The sequence below is a fragment of the Pteropus alecto genome, unplaced genomic scaffold (genome assembly GCF_000325575.1).
Source record: "Pteropus alecto unplaced genomic scaffold, ASM32557v1 scaffold374, whole genome shotgun sequence".
In the NCBI taxonomy this organism is placed as follows: Eukaryota; Metazoa; Chordata; class Mammalia; order Chiroptera; family Pteropodidae; genus Pteropus; species Pteropus alecto.
In genome coordinates this window covers 382,321-402,067 of record NW_006434834.1, presented here as the reverse complement: position 1 = coordinate 402,067, position 19,747 = coordinate 382,321, and the positions used below count along the sequence as shown (strand labels likewise).

The window sequence follows — 19,747 nt, the reverse complement described above, 5'->3', positions numbered from 1 at the left end:
TATGTTATCAGCTCTCTCTTTTTGTGTCTCGGTCCTAGAGACTTCTATTACCTTTAGAGAGCTGATTATGCATTTATATTCAAACCACAATGAACTACTGCCTAAATATTTCACATATTTGCAAGATTCCATACCTTTCCTTGAATGTTTTATATTACTTTCTTCCCCTCTTTGCCTGGCAAACTAATATTCATGCTTTACTATCCTTCAAGAGTCAACTAACATTTCATCTTAGAAAAGTCTCCTTGCAAGGCTGGCCCTTGGCTGTTGTCTGGGAACTTGAATGGCAAACAGTTCCCTGTACTGATATAAAACTTTCTCTGATAAGAGTGGCTCACTGTGCCTAGTTTGTTTGTACAAACAATGTGGTTCATTCTGAACATCTACTTTCTTTCTGGGAGTCTGGGATTTGGTATTAGCCAAGCATACAGTGCCTGTGTGACCAGCCTCCAATAAAAATCTTTAGCACTTAGCCTCTATTGAGCTTCTCTGGTAGATGACACTTCATATATGTTGTTATAACTTGTTCCTGGGGAAATTAGTACATCCTGTGTGACTCCACTAGGAAAGGACTCTTGGTAGGTTATGCCTGGTTTCCTCTGGACTTCACCAGACTTCGCCCCATGTGCCTTTTCCCTTTGAGGATTTTGCTTTGTATCTTTTCATTGTAATAAATCATAGTCTTGAAAATGACTATATGCTGCTGAGTCCTGTGAATCAACAAACCTGTGGGTGGTCTTGGGGACCCCTGCCAACAACTTATCAAGCAAATGTTGACTAAACTCCTTTCTACAGTTAATCAACTGGCTAATAACCAGTGCCTTTGGGGGAATTCTCTAGTTCTACACATTGTGCACAACTTTAGCAATAGTTACCCAAATTTACTAAATTTATCTAAGGTGAAAATGTCAGCAACAAAAAAATGTTGGCAGAAAGTTAGTAAAAGTGTGGCAGCTAGATAAGAAGTCTCAATATTCTTATTTTGATCCTATTAGATATAATCGCAATGCCTTACAGTAACATCTAAAAAATAAAAAGTGATCCAAAAATATATGGGCTACTCCAGTTAATAAATAATCTGAATATGTAATTAAAACTAAAGCATATTTCATGCTGAATATTATTTCATCATTCTCATGGACTACTCATTACTTCTGTTATAATTTTGTGCTGTATATATCTACAAGTAACAGTAAATTAATCAACGCCACTCCTTAATATCCACTTTAAATAGCACAAAATGCCTACAAGGTAAGGCACAAAGAAAATAAAACAAATAGAAAGCAACACCTTTACCCCTTATTTCTTGAAGCATTCTAAATATATATTTAACTACCATATTTACAGCAAGATATACTGTAGCTTTATAAAGTAGCATATCATTAAAATACTATGTATTTACACAGTAGTACTAGTAGACTGGTAAGCTCCATTAGTACATTTTGTTCACTGATATAATCCAAGCTTCTAGAGCAGTGCATGACACATAGTAAGCACTCAATAAATATTTGTTGAATAAACAAATGTGGTATATTAGTGCTAATAATATGGCCCTATATCATATACAAGGATTCTAACATAAAAGTTGATATCCATACAATAATTATATACATTTTAAAATGTAAATATTCACTGATAAAGCTTACTCTAAAAATATTGAAATAATAAATTAAATATTTTGATAGTTTATATAGTCACAAAACTGTCCTTCCAATAAGATGCTAAAATACAGAAATGAGGATTCTATAAGGTAAACTTAAATGACTTATTCAAGACTCTGCTTCTCAGAAAATTCAGAAAGCCACTACAGAAGAATTAAACTGAAACTTTGAAGTAAAAAAATATGCAGTGAAAATCATATTATAGCTCAAAGCCAACTACATATTTAATATCCATTTCAAATTCCAGGTGCAACATTTTGGCCCTTTAATACTTCCTATTCAGGTTTTCTTACATTTACTATAAGAAAGTATTTTTTTTTCAGGGCCTATAGTTGGTTTTTTAATATTTTTTTTTAATTTTTCAATTACAGTTGGCATACAATATTATATTGGTTTCAGGTTTACAATATAGTGATTAGACATTTATATACCTTATGAAGTGATCACTCTGATAAATCTAGTACTCATGTGACACCATACGTAGTTATTACAATTTTATTGACTATATTCCTATGCTATATGGAGTTAATCTAGATCTACAGAAGAAAAATAGATTTTCATTATCTATTTGTTCTAAAAATGTTTCTGATAAACTATACAGATACATAGCCGCAAAAAAATATAAAATACATCCATATATGAATGACTTCTATTTGACTGTACACAGCTAAAATGAAACAAAGTAGTCAAAGTTTGTCATTTGGAACCCACAGTGTTCCCTGTCTAAGTTTACAACACATAGCCAACTGCTCTCTGCCCCAGCTCTTTCCAACCATTTTCACATTATGGCATATACAGAAAATGATAATACTTATATAGCACACCAGGAATAATAGAAGAGGCTACTCATTTCTGGAGGTGACTCTAATGCCTCAGACAGCACAAGATGAGACATACTGTTAAGTCTACTCTCTCTCTCTTCTCCAAACCATAAGTCATGAGAAAAAATTTCAACAAGAATATTTTTAAAAAATTATCCCCAGGAACACATAAACTCTAAGCTATTTAGAGTTTAATTATGAGGTGAGGGACGACTGAGGAAAATTTTAAGTGAAAAGGCACACTAGGAAAGCAAGGGAAGAGATAACAGGAACTTTCCATTACCTTAAATTAATCTATAACCATTCCTTTACTATTCTTAGAAAAATATTCTTTAAATCTAATTGGAAGACGAGCATTGATAATAAGCTATCTTTATGGGGTAACAAGAGAAAAGAACAAGAAGAAAAATTTTGTAGTTTAATTTTTACTATTCCCCTGATTTCTTAGAGAAGCCAGGGTCTGTGGTTTAGACGGGGTATGCCATCTGTCTATTCTAAGGAGGTACTGAAGAGAGAAATGTTTATCAAGGAATTGCCAAAACAGTTCAGCTGCAGGCCTGGGACCAGCCAACCTTGTTTGAGTATAGGTTCATTCACCTAACGGGCACCCATATCACTCTATTCTTCCCAGTCAACTGCTTTGCTCCATGACTCCCAAATGCCAAATATCTAGAGGTATTTACACTGCGTGGTATTAGATATTTGGTTTGCTATTTTAATATTCAGATAATTTGGTCTCAGCCTTAGAGTTCCTAGATACCTAGTCAGGCTGTACTAGGAGAATATGGAGCCTCCACACTAATTCTTCAAATGTAGATATAGGTAAAGACTTTAGCCATCACAAAGTTCAATCAAAAGCTTTCACTGTGTGTACACTTATGCACAACAGAAAGAAAAACGAAAGAGGTGACACAAATTGTACATGATACAGGGGAAACCTAAAGTAGACAACAATTATAAATTACAAAGGAAAAGACTAAACCATTAAAACTAATTCCACTATATAAAATTAATTACAATTATACTTGATTCCCTGAAATGCTTCCACTTATTTATATATAAAGTGAAAATACCAACGTGGCTTTGAGATTGGATTTATCTAGGAAGAGCTGAATTTCACCTCTACAAATCATTAATAAAAATGAAGATATAAACAACACTGGAAGGCTGCTCAAGAATTAACGTAGATAAACATGGGAGTGAAAATAATAAAGAGTTTAGGTGTATACATGTAAATAATGTTACTTTTTTTTTCCTTATCCCTTTAAATATTAGAGAGAGCACAATGCTTGCTTATAATTAAACATTCATCAGATATTTCTTATTATGTGTACCTGATTGTCCTAGATGCTTACCAACTGAGGAAAGATATTCCTTTGAGCCAACTAATGGAAATTAATAACCGAAAAAAGCACTGACATAATAGTGACATATTTTCTAAACCAATGTTCCATTATAAAGGTAACATTCATTAGACTTACTTTCTTCCAGCTTTAAAGAAACTGAGGGATTGTTTCCTGTTTCATCCATATTCCCTTCACCACCTCCTCGAGATCTTGAATTCCAGACTTTAATCACTTCAACATCATTGTCACTGCCGCTTCCACTTGAGCTACTGCCTTTTTTCCCCTTTTTCCCCTTCGTTTTCTTCTTTCTGAAGAACAAATTCAAACTATTAGGAAAGCATAGTAAAGACACAAGTGCCAATTATCAGGACAATCAGCAAGCAGGGATTTTTAATGTGCCAAGGCACAAAAATATTCAATTTACTTTGTATAATCATCAGAGCTTAAACTCATGGAGGTTTCATCGGAATCCGAAGCTATAAATTCATCCATACTGTCTTCATCAAAATATCCCTAGAGAAAAAAAAATATTATGAGTGTTTTAATAGTTTATTTCAACTTATATTGGAAATTATGATGATGTTGGTTTATTTCCTTAAGTTAATTGTCATGAGATAAGGAAGAACTGAGGAACTATCATGAATTAGGAAAAAAAAGAGACATGACAGATATGACTGCTAAATGCAAATGTGAGGTCTTGGATTGATCATAAAAAGAAAAAGGACATAAGTACAAAAACTAATAAATTTCAATTAAAGCCTGTTGTTTAGTTAATAGTACTACACAAAAGTTTCCTAGTTTTGATCTTTTAATTATGGTCATTAAAGATGTTAAGATTAACACTGACTACTCCTTCCATAATCATAATGCATTCAAACATATAGCAATTAACTAGAATAAAATAGGTTGAGTTACTGTACCACAAAGCAAAAGAAAATTTGAATATGCAGTAAGTCTATATAGATCAACTTTTTTCCTCAAGTTATTCTGCTTCTAACAGATCTTTTAATCAATTTTAGGTTACTTGATTTACCTTATTTTCTTTGCTAATGTAGTCCAGCTGTAAACACCAAGGATGAGTCCAGATTCTACTTAACATCTGAAAATCTTGAAAAAGTTTTGCACCTGCTTTTCCTCTTCCACCTTCACTGCTATTACCTACGCCTAATCAAAAGAATAACAGTTAATGTTAAGACATAAGAATTCTCTTTCAACTAAGGTTCCTAAATTATAGGTTTTAACTTTTATTTGTTCCATGAACTCCTTTGGCAGTGTAGAAAAGCTTACAGACCCTCTTTCTTAATGTTTTGGAACACATAAAATAAATAGGATTATCAAAAAATAACCTTACATGGAAATTATCAAAACATTAGAAAACAAATCTGTGATACAGTAATATGTGTACTTTATTAATGCATTAAATAAAAAAATATACAGAAACAAGTCTAACAAGTATCTGAAATTTTGAAGTATTAATAAAGGTAAATAATTTTGAGAGACCATTAACAATAATATATAGAAATATTTCTAATTTCTATTGGTAACGAAGACACAGTTATAACTAATCTTACTATGGTTTGATGCCTACATGCATAATTGGAAAAAATGCTACACATTTGTTGGCGGTTAGTGAATATTAATATGTAATTTTTCTTATTCAGATTCATATACCCCATAAATTCTATCCATGGACCCTTAGACTACAAACTCCTGTTTTACATAAAGCCTCTCTCTGTATACAGTCCTTCGGCAACTCTTTACAACTAATCTTACACAAAAAAAGTACTTCTAATATTTGTTTTTCATGTTGAAAACATTAGATTTCTTCTGCCAGAGTAATTTCAACAAAATTACATTTTTTCTATGAAAGTTAAATGAAAATAAGTGCACATTTCATTAATATGACAAAATTATCAAGGGAGTAAAAAGCAATAAAACAAGCTGATTAAGAGTAAAAAACAGCATCTAAGCAAGTTTTTCTGTCCAGTTTTGAAAGATGTAAATTCATTGAAAATGAGTAAGTCATGCCTCCATTAATGACAAGAAAATGTAGTAATGACATGAAACACTAATAAAAATAAAAATGTGGTACTGATTATTAAGACTGATTAGAGGTATTTCTACTGCGTATGATAGAAATCATTGCTGTAAAAATGAGGTTATCTCATTTCTTGATATACAAGTCTTCATAGCATTCTTTTATAATTCTTTTATTTCTGTTAAGGTCAGCAGTGATGGTATTTCATTTCTGATTTTAGCTGTGACTTCTCCCTTTATTAGTTTATAAGTACAGCTAAAGAGTTATCTATTGTTATCTTCTCAAAGAACCAACATATGGTTTCAATGATTTTGGTTTTTTTTTTATATGTATTTCTGTTGTAGTCTTTATTATTTACTTCCTTTTACTGTCTTTACATTTAGTTTGCTCTTATTTTAGTTTCGTAAGGTAGAAAGTTGGATTATAAATTTGAGATCTTATACTTCAACACAGGCATTTACAGTTATATATTTCCCATTAAGCACTGCTTTACCTGCATCCCATATTTTAGAACCTTATGGCTTTGTTTTCATTTATCTTTAAATATTTCCTAATTTTACTGTGATTTCTTTTTTGACCCATTGGTTCTTTAGGAGTGGGTCACTTATACATATCTGTGAATTTTCCAACTTTCCTTCAATTATTGGTTTGTAATTTCATCCCAATGTGGTTAGAGAAAATATTTTCTGTGATTTTATCTTTTATTTATTGAGGCTTACTTGATGGTCTAAAATATGACATATCTTGGAGAACGTTCCATATGCACTTAAGAGGAATGTGTATTCTGCTCCTGTTGGATGGAGAATTCTATAGATATCTATTAGATCTAATTGATTTAATGTATTTTTCAAGTCTTCTATCTCCTTGTCAATCTTCTGCCTAGCTGTTCTTGCCATTATTTAAAGCCTTATTAGTCTTGAAAATTAATGTAAAGGAAAGAGATTTCAAAAAAAGGTAAACTAAAAACTACTATTTTATTCTATAAGAAACACTGACTAAAGAGTTAATTTTGGGGGGAGGGGAACTACTTTTCTACATATCCTAAATATTATATAAGACTTTAGGTGCAACTGGCTGTAGAATAAAATGGAAGGAAATTCCTAAAGAGAAACTGTAGTTCTACCTACCCTATTGACTTTGTACTAGAGTTGATTTTTTGTGTGAGAAATGGGAATCAAATAAAAAAGATATGCTAATAAACTGGCCAAATAAACATCTGCAGAAAAATGTTTTCTACTCAAAAGAGCAATGACTGGGGTAAAGACAGTCTCCTTAATAAATAGTGCTGGGAAAATTGGACAGATATATGCAAAAAACTGAAACTGGACCACCCTCTTACACCATGTACAAGAATAGACTCAAAGTGGATTAAAGACTTAAATGTAAGGCCTGAAACCATAAAACTTCTAGAAGAAAACACAGGCAGTAAACTCTCTGATGTTGCTAACAGTAATTTCTTTTTAGATATTTGTCAACAGGCAAAGGAAACAAAAGAAAAAATAAACAAATGGGACTACAACAAACAAAAAACTTTTTGTACAGCAAAGAAGACCATCAACAAAATGAAAGGACGACCAACTGAATGGGAGAAGATATTCACTTATGATACATCTAATAAAAGGTTAATATCCAAAATATATAAAGAACTCATACAACTTAACGACAAAAAAAAAAAAACAACAAACAATCCAATGCTGCTCATCATTTTCACACTTATCAAATATAAATGAATTGACAAGTTTGACATGTGACTGGATGATGGCACAAAAGTAGTCTGGATGCAAAGCTTATAATGTGAGCAATGATCTTATGCAAGAGTGCTGTTTTCAAGCTGACAAGGTGCATGCACCAATTATGGTGCAAAGTGCAGGTCTGCTGATTTTTATAGCTACAAAGACTTGAGAGTAAATAATTCAATCAACTGCAAATTTACTCTCAGATTTTCTAGCAAATTCTATGAAATCAGATTATGGGGAGGTGATGTGGGGGGGAGAAAGAAATAGAGAGACAGAAAATGTCATATAGCCAAGATATGGAAGAAAACTAAATGTCATTGGTAAATGATTGGATAAAGAAGATGTAGTACATATATACAATGGAACATGACTCAGCCATATAAAAGAATGAAATCTTACCATTTGTAACAACATGGATGGACCTAGAAGTTATTATGCTGAGTGAAATAAGTCAGACAGAGAAAGATAAATACCATATGATTTCACTTATATGTGGAATCTAAGGAACAAAAAGAACTAATCAAAAACAGACTCACAAATATAGAGGACAATTTGGTGATGGCCAGAGAGGAGAGGGGTTGGAGAGCTGAGAGAAAAGGGGAAGGGTTAAAGTAGGACAAATTAGTAGCTGATAGATGGTCCCGGGGATGGGGAGCACGACATAGGGAATGTACTTAGCATTAATGTAACAGCTAAGTGGAGAGCCAGAGGAAAGAGTAATTAGGGGGATTGGCTTATAAATTATAAAAATGTCTAACCAATGTACTGTATACTTGAAACTAATAATAAAATAAAATTTAAAAAGAGCATTGACAATTATTACTGAATCATTCTTTTTAAAAAAAATGTTTTAACCCTAAATGGTTTTATTTGGAAAAACAAGCACAAAAAAGGCAGGTCAATAAATAATAAATTAAGAATGACAATCTATCATTGATCTTCATTTACATCTACGGTTTCTATATGAGATATTATCATGAGGTCCATGGTAAAGTGAATAATGGTTCCCCAAACATAGTCACATCCTAATCCCAGGCATCCATGAATGTTATTCTACATGGCAAAAGAGACTGTGCAGATACAATCAAGATAAGAACCCTAAAATGAAGACGATGATTCTAGATTATCAGGGGTGAGTCCAATGCAACCACAATGGTCCCTATAAGAGGGATTCGGAAGTAAGAATCAGAAGTGATATGATGACATAAAATGACATAGATGAAATGGCAGAGATTGAAGTGATATACATTTTTTTAATTTTTTTAATTTTAATTTTTCAATTAGAGTTGACATTCAATATTATTTTATATGAATTTCAGGTGTACAGCAAAGTGGTTAGACACAAATAATTTAGAAAGTGATCCTCCTGATTAGTCTCGTACCCACCTGGCACTATACAGTTATTACAATATTTCTGGCGATATTCCCTATGCTGTACTTCACATTCCCATGACTATTTTGTAACTACCAATTTGTATGTCTTATCTCTTTCACCTTTTCTAACTAGCTTCCAACCCTCCTCCTATCTGGCAGAACATTAGTTGTTCTCTGCTTCTATGAGTCTGTTTCTGTTTTGTTTGTATATTTTGTTCTTTAGATACCACATATAAGTGAAACCATATAGTATTTGTCTTTCTGTGTCTGACTTATTTCACTTAGTCTCTAGGACCACCCATAATACCCTCTGGACCATCCATGTTGTTGTAAATGGTAAACTTTCATTTTTTTATGGTCGAGTAATATTCTACTGCATGTAAGTACAGCTTCTTTATCCAATCATGTATTGATGAGCACTTTAAATTGTGGCTATTGTAAATAGCGCTGCAGTGAACATGGGGGTGCATAATACACTGTAGGTCCATCCTTGTCACAAATATTAAGATTTTATTTTTTATGGCTCAGTAATATTCATATATATATACATATATATACATATGTGTATATATATATATGTATATATATACCACTGCTTCTTTATCGTTATCTCTTGATGGGTACTTCAGTGGCTTCCATATCTTAGCTATTGTAAATAGTGTTTTAATGAACAAAGTAGTATATATATCTTTTCAAATTAGTGTTTGGATTTGTTTGGATGAATACTCAGAATTGAAATTGCTGGGTAATAAGGTAGCTTGAACCACTAAACTGTTTTCCATAGTGGCTGTACCAATTTGCAATCCTACCAACAGTGCAGAGAGTTCCCTTTTCATCACATCTTCGCCAACACTTGTTTTTTGATTTATGATAGTCATTCTGAAAGGTGTGAGTTGATATCTTAATTAGATCACTTTAATTTGCATTTCTCTGATGATTAGTGATGTTGAGCCTATTTTCATATGTCTATTTGCCGTCCATATGTCTTCTTTGGAGAAATGCCTATTCAGGTCCTCCTGCCCATTTTTTAATTGGATTGTTGTTTTGGTTTTGAGTTATATAAGTTACTTTTATATTTTGGATATTAACCCATTATTGATATATCATTTGCAAATCTTTTCTCCCATTCACTAGGTTGTCTCTTTATTTTGTTGATGGTTTCCTTCATTGGGTAGAAGCTTTTTAGTTTGATGTAGACGTATTAATTTATTTTTGCTCTTGTTAGAAGACATATCCAAAAATATACTGCTAATACCAAATTCAAAGCATTTATTGCCTATGTTTTCTTCTAGTTTTATGGTTTTGGGTCTCACATTTAAGTCTTAATCCATTCTGAGTTGATTTTTGTGTAAGGTGTCCAGTTTTCTCAATATTGCTTTTGAAGAGACTGTCATTTCCCCATTGCCTATTATTGCCTCCTTTGTCATAGATTAATTCACCATGTAAAATTAATATACAGAAATCTTCTGCATTCTATAAACCAATAACCAACTATCAGAAGGAGAAGTTAAGAAAATAACCCATTTATAACGAGAATACACAGGAATGAATTAACCAATGAGGTGAAAGACCTGTACTCAAAAAACTGTAAGACTCTGAAAAAAGAAAATGAAGAGGACATAAATAAATGGAAGGATAAACTGTGCTCATGGATCAGAAGGATTAATATCATTAAAATGTCCATACACCCAAAGCAATCTACAAACTCAATGCAGTCCCTATCAAAATACCGATGCCATTCTTGTCAGAACTAGAACAAATAATCCTAAAATTTATATGAAACCACAAAAGATCCTGAACAGGCAAAGCAATCTTGAGAAAGAACAAAGTTGGAGGTATCATAGTCACTGATTTCTAACTACACCACAAAGCTATAGTAATCAAAACACTGTAGTACTGGCAAAAAAAAAAAAGGCACACAGATCAATGGAACACAATAGAGAATGTAGAAACGAATCTTCGCTTAATATGGTCAATTAACCTGACTTAAGAGTTTTAAAAGCTTCAAGCACAGATTGTAATATAGAGGAATCTTAGACTAATAATATCCCCAGACCCCCAGCAGAAACAATTGCAAATCCTTTCTGAAGTACCCAATCTTTATCCTATGCCTCAAAGAGTTCCCACATATATAATAGTCTAAGAAATAATAGAAACTTGTGGTCAAAAGTACTTAAACATACAGGTAAACAAGGCAGTATGCCTGAAAACTGACGGAAACAGGAGGGGGAGGGAGCGAAGGAAGGGGGAGGGAGGGAGAGAGGTGGGAAAGGGAGAGAAAGAAAGACATGAAAGAGACATAGAAGGATTTCAGAAACTGGAATGATCAGTTTATAATTGTTTAAAGAAATGTTCAAGACAATCTTGAAACTACACAGAAGATATAGGAAATCAAAGACTTAACAATTAGCTGGAAATAACCAAATAAAACTGAATAAAACTAGATTTAAAAAAAACACTAAGTTTTTAGGTTTTGAGATATATTCCACATATCACACAATTTACCATTTAGAGAACACAATTCAATGGCATTTAGTTATTCAGAGTTGTGCAACCATCACCAAAATCTAGTTTTTAAAATATTTTCATCACCCCAAAAAGAAACCCTACACTCCTAAGCCATCATCCCCCAATTTCCTTATTCCTCCCGCAGCCCTAGAAAACTATTAATCTACTTTGTCTCTACAGATTTTTCTACTTTGGGTAGTTCATATATAAGGAATCATACAACATGTGGTCATTTGTGACTGGCTGCTTTAACTTATCATATGTTTTCTAGGTGATATGTATTGTAACATGTATCAGTAATTCTTTCCTTTTGATTTCAAAGTATTGTTCTATTACATCTGTATACTACTTTTGTTTATCAATTCACCAGGTAATGAACATATCAGTTGTTTTTAGGTCTTGACTATCATGAATAATGCTGCTATGAACACTGGTATATAAATCTTTGTGTGGAAGTATGTTTTCATTTCTATTGGGTATACATCTAGGAATGTAATTACTGGGTCATATAGTAACTCCACACTTAACCTTTCAAAAAACTGCCAAATTGTGTTCCATATCCATTACACCATTTGACATTCCACACCAGTGATACATAACGGTTCCAATTCCTCCATATCCTCATCACCTGTTTTTCCTATTTTTTGTATTATAGCCATCCTAGTGAGTAATGAAGAACAATATCATTGAAATTTTGATTTGTTTCTCTGATGGCCAGGATTGTTGAGCATCATTCAGAGCAGTGGTTCTTAAACTGAGAGTGCATCAAAATCACCTGTAGGGCATATAAAAATGCAGATGTTTGAGCCCTACTCCATATGCACTAAATCAATGTCTGAAGGGTGGCAATTGGACGGATGTATATTTTAGAGACAAAGCACATTATTGCTCTCCATTTAGAGTAAAATTCAGTGGCATTAAGAAAATCACAATGTTGTGCAACCATCACCATTTTTCATTTCTAAATTTTTTTCATCATCCTAAATAGAAACTCTGTACCCATTAAAAATAACTATGTATTCCCTCCTCCCCTAGCCCCTGGTAACCACCATTCTACCTTCTGCAGCTATAAATCTGACTACTCTAGGTACCACTAAGTGGAATCATACAATATTTGTCCTTTTCTATCTGGCTCATTTCACCTAGCATGATGTCTTCAGGATTCGCTCATGTTGTAACGTGTCAGAATTTTCCTTCTTAAAAGATTAAATAATATTCTATTGTAAATATATCACACTTAGTTCATCTATTCATCCACTGATGGACACTTGGGTTGCTTCCATCTTTGTGGCTATTATGAATAATGCTGCTATATAAACATGAGCATGCAAGTATCTGTTTGAGTTCCTGCTTTCAATTATTTTGGGTATATATCTAAAAGTGGAATTGCTGGATCATATGGTAATTCTGCATTTAACTCTGAAGAACTGCCACACTGCTTTTTCCACAGGAGCTGTATCATTTTACATTCCCACCAGCAATGTACCAGGGTTCTAATTTCTCCACATCTATGCCAACACTTGTTATTTTTTTCTTATTTTTTATAGCAACTATCCTATCAGGTATGAAGTGTATCTCATGTATTTGATTTGCACTTCTCTAATAACTAGTGATGATGTAGAATATCCTTTCATGTGCTTATTAGCCATTTGTATATCTTCTTTAGAGAAATGTCTGTTGAAGTCCTTTGCCCATTTTTTAATTGGGCTGTTTGTTTTGCTGTTGAATTGTTGGAGTTCTTTATATATTCTGGATATTAATCCCTTATCAGATATATGACTTACAAATTTTTTCTCACATTCTGTGGGTTGTCATTTCATGTGTTCCATTTTTGCATGCCTTAAGACAGTGTATTGATTTTAATATTGATTTAAACTTAAAATCAGGCTAACGTTTACTTAATAAAAACTAAGTATCCACATGTATAAAACCTGAAGTGTTTACTGAAGGCAGAGGCTTACGTGTAAATATAAACTTCTGCTACCTGACGGTAAAAGGAAGACTGCAGGATCATACTGAAAAAAGGGAACAAAGGAAAGTTAAGATGATTTTAATTTCCTTGAAATTCATTAAAAGTCTCTTATGATGTTAATTCTGCAAATATTAAATATATTACAAATGATCACTACTAAACTTAACATCAAACTATTGCTAGTATTAAAAGCAAAATTTAAACAAACTTCTTAACACTAAGTACAATCTAAAAGTAGTCAAATACACTCATGGACATGGACAGTGGATTAGTGGATACCAGAGAGAAGAAGGGAAGAGAGGATGTAGATAGGTTAAAGGGGTCAAATATTTGGTGACAAAAGGAAATCTAACTATGGGTGGTGAACACACAATGCAATATGTATACAACATACTGTTGAATTGTACACTTGAAACTTACTGGATTTTGTTGATCAATGCCACCCCAATAATTTTTCATTAAAAAATAAAAGGAGTCGAATATAGAAACAAAAGAATTTTTGGAATTTTTAACAGATAAAATATCAAACATTTTAAATGCAAGTAAAATATGTGAGACATTTTGGGAGAAATACTGTGATGGTTTGTAGTTAGAATCAAGATATAATCCATTTGTCCTTTTATGGAAGTTTTCTCCAAGGGGCTATTAACTCAGGTTATTCTACATTAAGGAAATAAAATGTCAAATTTAATATGGGGGAAACCCCAGATCTCTACATGACTGAAAGATTCATGGCACCAAACTGTAATTTAACATTCATACCTTTCAGAGTTTTGAAATTTTGGCAATCAGCACTTATATATTTATTCCTATCAATTAAAGTCACAAAGAACTAGATTACCTCAATTCTTAAATTTTGCATTGCTTTCAAAAGAGTACATTTTAATATCTATACATGAGCTATTAACATTTTGCTATTGGTTATTAAGGACAGCTGATTCTCTAATATTTGAAAACACTGTAAGCTAGTACTTTCCCTAAAACAAAATTTTAAATGGGAAAAAATTATTAAATGACCAAATTTAATACCCTTTATTACTCCCTCTTTCTTAAACTACAAAGCAATTCTCTCATTAAATGACTATATAATATAAATATAGTTTTAAAATGACTATATTTAATTACTTATGTCTTTAACTATTGTCATTCAAAACAGGATATAATAAAACTTACAGCTTCTGATTGATATACAAATGAAAATGTGTGCCTTATTAGAAGTGATTTTCTTCCATAAGTCAATAAGAAAATTGCTTTTATAATATAGTAAAAAAGGAGTTCTATAGAATACTAATGTTCAAATCTTGATTTCCATAAAGCCGAACAATTCTTGTGGACCATCATCATTATTCTACACTATAAAATGCACTGCTGTTATGAAGAGCATCACTTTAACTATTGATATAATATGAAGCATCATTTTGTGTGCACACTTCCACCCTCTATTATTTTTTTATCAATTACTGTATCCACAATGGCTGAAAGGCATCTTCTAACTTGTATCCCCTAAATAAACCTGACACATCATTTGAGGAAAGGTACCAGAATAAAGTGACCAACAAGTAAGAAATATCACTCTAGGACAAACAGACTAGATTTTGTTCTGTGAACAGAGACAACTTTGGACACACAATGACTCCACACACAGACACACAGACAGACACACACACAAGTTTATTGATGATAAAACAACACGTACTCACTGTATTTTTTAAAAACCCATAGAAAAGAGTAAGAAATAAACTAAAGGTTGATCATAATGAAACCACCCAGAAAACAATCTCTGTTAACATTTTGGTTTATTTAAGGCATTTGTATGTATTTTTATTGTAACAATGGGAGCATAACATATGCCCTGCCTAGCATTCTGCCTTTTCCTTTCCCTTAACCTTTGTCAATTTGAAAATTGAGATATGATTTCATGGATTTGAACTACATCCCTTCTATTATTAATGTGGTTGAGTGTTTTTCTAATAATATACTGGAATTTTATGTATCCTTTATGGATTTATTCATTCATGATTTTTCTGAAACAAAAGCTCTTCACAAATTAAGGGCATTATTCATATATGGTGTATATGGTTTTTCACCAGTTTATTCCTTAATTTTATTTTGACAATATTAATATTTGTTAATTAGAAATATTTTGTGCTTTTACAAAATAAGCATACCTATTTTATTCAAATGTAAAACTGAAAAAGAACAACTGACATGGTAAACTTACCAAGACAGCATTCTACAGAAAAAGAATGTCTTTAGAGAAAAGATATAAACAATAAACTAAGTAAAATTGTTACCTGTTAAATGATCTAAGTAGTACTGATAGAGCTTGCACTGAATAGGAGTCATTCTCACCGCTAACACATATTCATGTTTCGGAGGCAAGAACTTTGTTAATGCTGTATAATCTTTCCTCTGTAATTAACAAGATAGAGAATGAAAATTAGTTAACCTAAATATATGACAGGAATTAATTACTCTAAGAATTATCATTGCTTGAAACTGAAAGATACACAAAAATAGGTACCAAACATATAAGAAAACATCTTCTTAAACATATTTAGTCTCTTTAATCAATGACTCCTATATGATTATTGTTAATGTATTTCATATGACTACACAATATGATGTACTTATAAAAAAAAATACTGCAACATAGCTTTTAAATTAAATTGGTCATATTACCAAGTGAACAATTTAGGTTTTCAAATGGTCTCCTCTATATATAAAAAAGAAAAAGAAAAAATGGTGGGAAGGGGATGTAGTGGGTAGTGCTACAAAAACACTTGCTTTAATCATACGGTAAAACAGGTGAATCAAAGTCAGATATAGTCTGGGTTGTCCTTTGTTTAAGATGTGCCAACATGCCAGAGGATGACACAAATCCAGGGGGAATCTTCGCCCAATTGAGAAAGCAAGCCATGTATAAGCACTCTTGAAACAATTAATTATAGGAATACGAAAGAAAGAACACTAATATACAAGATACAAATGACTACCTAAACCAAAAAAACGCTGCCTAGGTAGTCGCAGTAATACATAAACAGTACTTGCTAGTACCTACCTATAGCCAACCTGAAAAAAACAGAATGACTTTGCCTTATATGATGGTAGTAATATCCAGGCAGAAGGAGAGCCTATCTTATTTGTTACAACATCTTTGTGGATACCATTAGTATCTAGTGTTGGAAGAAAAAGTGTGAATCTTGAGATCTATTAACTGCTGGCTCAGTCTCTACATACTTATCCATTCATTAATATAGGTTCACCGAAGATCCATATGTAAACACTACTACTAGACCATTCAGGTTTTGGTATGTACTTGACAATAATAAAACTGTTTCTTCAGGATTACATTAAAAACAGCACCTCTTATAATTCATAATTGCCTTTCCTACAACCATTTCAAATAAGTGAGATTAAGAATACTATAAATTTAGGGTGAGCATAAGAACTTCTTAATTGTAATACCTATGTTCATTTTACATATTCCCTATCTTAAGGATGAGGAATCTAACAATAACATTAAAATATGAAGCCAATATTTGGCCAATGAATTCATCAATTATGTTCTAAACGTTTCAATGAAACTTTTTTTAAAGTCAGTGTTGCATAAACTTTTGAAGACAATGCAAGGAGATTTAACTATAAAACTGTATACTGAAAAAGGGGGAAGAAAACAAAATAAAGTTTACATTCAGAAAACACTTTAGAATTGCAATACAATAAAGTAACAATATTTTATTACTTTTGAATGTATTTGTACCTGAACGCATCCAGCTAACATCTCATAGAGAATGTGAGCACGTTTTTTCATTACTCTGACATCCACCATGGTAGAATCTGCACACTGACCATTTTGGATTGGGTTTATAAATCGATTCCTGAACTCCTTAATGGAGCCAAGCAAATTTTCCTTAATAAAGTTAACCATGCAATGATCTAAAAGAGAAGATGTTAGTCCATTAACAATAAAAATGGCAAAAGGACTTAGAAAAGTTCTCTGAAAAAAATGTTCATGTCAGAAATGCATGCCATGGAAGCAATAAAATTAAGCTACAAAAGAAGAACACCAAACTGAGTGCAGACTAAACATTGGTTATAAGTCTGGTCTAGAACTGGATTACCTAAACCAGATGAGAAATTCAAATTAAAACCACTCTAAATTCTAGACATAAATGTTTTTTAAAAATCTAAGAACATTTTATTCTAACTCACTATTCTTTACAATAGATATGAAGGACAAAACAAGTATTTTATACTTTTAACCATAATTTTATGGTCAGCAAGGATATCTTGTGAAAAACACATAGAATGTGAGTCAAAATAATAAAATCAGGTAATAAGCTACTATATCAAATTTTATTTTAACTGATTTAGTTCCAGAGGTCCTTAAAAGAGTGACCACTTACCATATACAAATAGGACTACGATGTGAAATAGTATTTCTATAAATAGGGTAACAAAAAAGGGGGAAATAGGAACAGATAAAAACAAAGATAAAATATAGACTAAAGTGAAATAATAACCAGAATTATAAGTAATAAAAAAAACACTTGAATTACTATAAATATATTAAATGAACGGAAACAACATAAAAATAACAAAAAGCTATTATAATGGATTATAATGGGAAATTTCAATTAATTTGCTGAATAACCTTATGTTCCCTCTTTAGTATCACCACACACATACTAAAAAGAAAGAAATTACAAGTCATTCCCTCGGTTCACATCACCTGTCCTCCGCCTTAGCAAACTCTATCGTGATATGGATTCTTCTCTCATCTCCACCTTCCTCAAATGTTCACATGTAGCATTTCTTTGAAATGTTCTATCTAGACATATTGTGTTACAGTATCTCCTGAAGTCAAAAATCTAGTTGTGCTCTTAAAGCAATCATTAAGACTTCTGACACTCTTTATATATTTCAAATTCTTTATTTATGTTTGAACACTCACAATGGCACACCTCTTGACTGTGGTTTACCATTCATATTTATAAAGCATTCCACTTGAGAGGGAAGAAAATAAATGGCATAGATGATAGAGGCTCTGTTCATCCCTCTGGCGACAAATTGAAGTTGTGACAGAAACGAGGAGCAAACAGCAAGAGAACATCACCTGAGATCTAGATGAACAAGCCATACAACTAGGGAGAAATCTAAGAAATCAACCCTGCAAAGGTAAGAGCGAGGACATGAAGTTGCCCGGTTCCAAGCGGTTGAGTAGGACAGAGGCTGTGTCAGCAGTAGCCGGCAGTTGCAGATGCCTCTTAAATGGGCCATGTCTCCGACTTTAGTTGTGACGAACCTGCTCGCTCTGAGCACCAGTGCCGGTTCGGCTGTGCGGGGACTTACAGGGGTACACTGAGTTGTCAGAGTGAGGGCTGAGGTGAGACTTGCTCTATACAGAGGAGCCGGTGGTATCAACTGTTCCTCTGTTGAGCCCTACTCCCTCCCAGTGTGCGGACACAGCCCTACCATAGAGGAGACGTCATCAAACTGGATAACAGAGGTCACTCCGACCAAAGGATTCTCTAGGACTCTGCCTCCCCCAACTCACAGCCCCATCAAAGCCACATCCAGTGTGTCCTCCCTTAGTCAGGTGACCCTTGCTGAGCAACACCTACACTCACACTGGAGGCAGGTGGCCTCAGTTTCTGGTGTGGCCTTTTGAGGCAACTATAAGCATAGCATCTGTGGATTGCTTGCTGAATCTTAACAGGTGGCCCCAGAAGGATAGAGGCTGGGGCAAAACTTGGCCTGCAGCTGAACCCCTCTCAGGACTGTGCCATTGGACACCTACCACACAAAGCCACACTAATAAGACCAGGAGACTTAAGAACTTTGCTTAGTACATAGAAAAGGACACAGAAAGGCAGCCAAAACGGGAAGACAAAGAAGAGGAAACCATATGAGAGAATATAACTGAGATCCAGGAATAATGGAATCAAACAATCTAAGTGATACAGAGTCCTAAACACTACTTATAAAGATGCTCAATGAAATTAAGAAAAGTGGACATGAACTCATTGAGAACTTTAACAAAAAGATTAAACAAATACATTAAAATTGAAATGGAAATTATAAAAGGGAACCAGTCAGAAATGAAAAACACATTATCTGAGATGAAAAGTATATTATATGGAATCAACAAAGTGGATAAAGAAGAGGATCGAACCACCAATACAGAGGATGGGAAAGCCAAGGACCCTCAATCAGAATGGCAAGAAAAAAGATGCCAAGACTATAAAAATAATTTAAGGAGGATATAGGACACTATTAAGGGACCAA

General features: G+C 33.0%; 1 protein-coding gene across 6 annotated transcripts in view; it reads right to left on the bottom strand.

Moving 5' to 3' along the window:
- ATRX (ATRX, chromatin remodeler) overlaps positions 1-19,747 on the bottom strand; it is a 261,938-nt gene that overhangs the window by 77,982 nt on the left and 164,209 nt on the right. For all 6 annotated transcript variants that reach the window (XM_015588100.2, XM_015588104.2, XM_015588103.2 and 3 more), the window contains 5 exons: positions 17,220-17,395; positions 15,751-15,868; positions 4,862-4,992; positions 4,253-4,341; positions 3,964-4,136 (listed from right to left, as the gene is read on the bottom strand). In XM_015588100.2, coding sequence (XP_015443586.1) covers positions 3,964-4,136; positions 4,253-4,341; positions 4,862-4,992; positions 15,751-15,868; positions 17,220-17,395 — 687 coding nt within the window. The remainder of the gene's footprint in view (positions 1-3,963; positions 4,137-4,252; positions 4,342-4,861; positions 4,993-15,750; positions 15,869-17,219; positions 17,396-19,747) is intronic.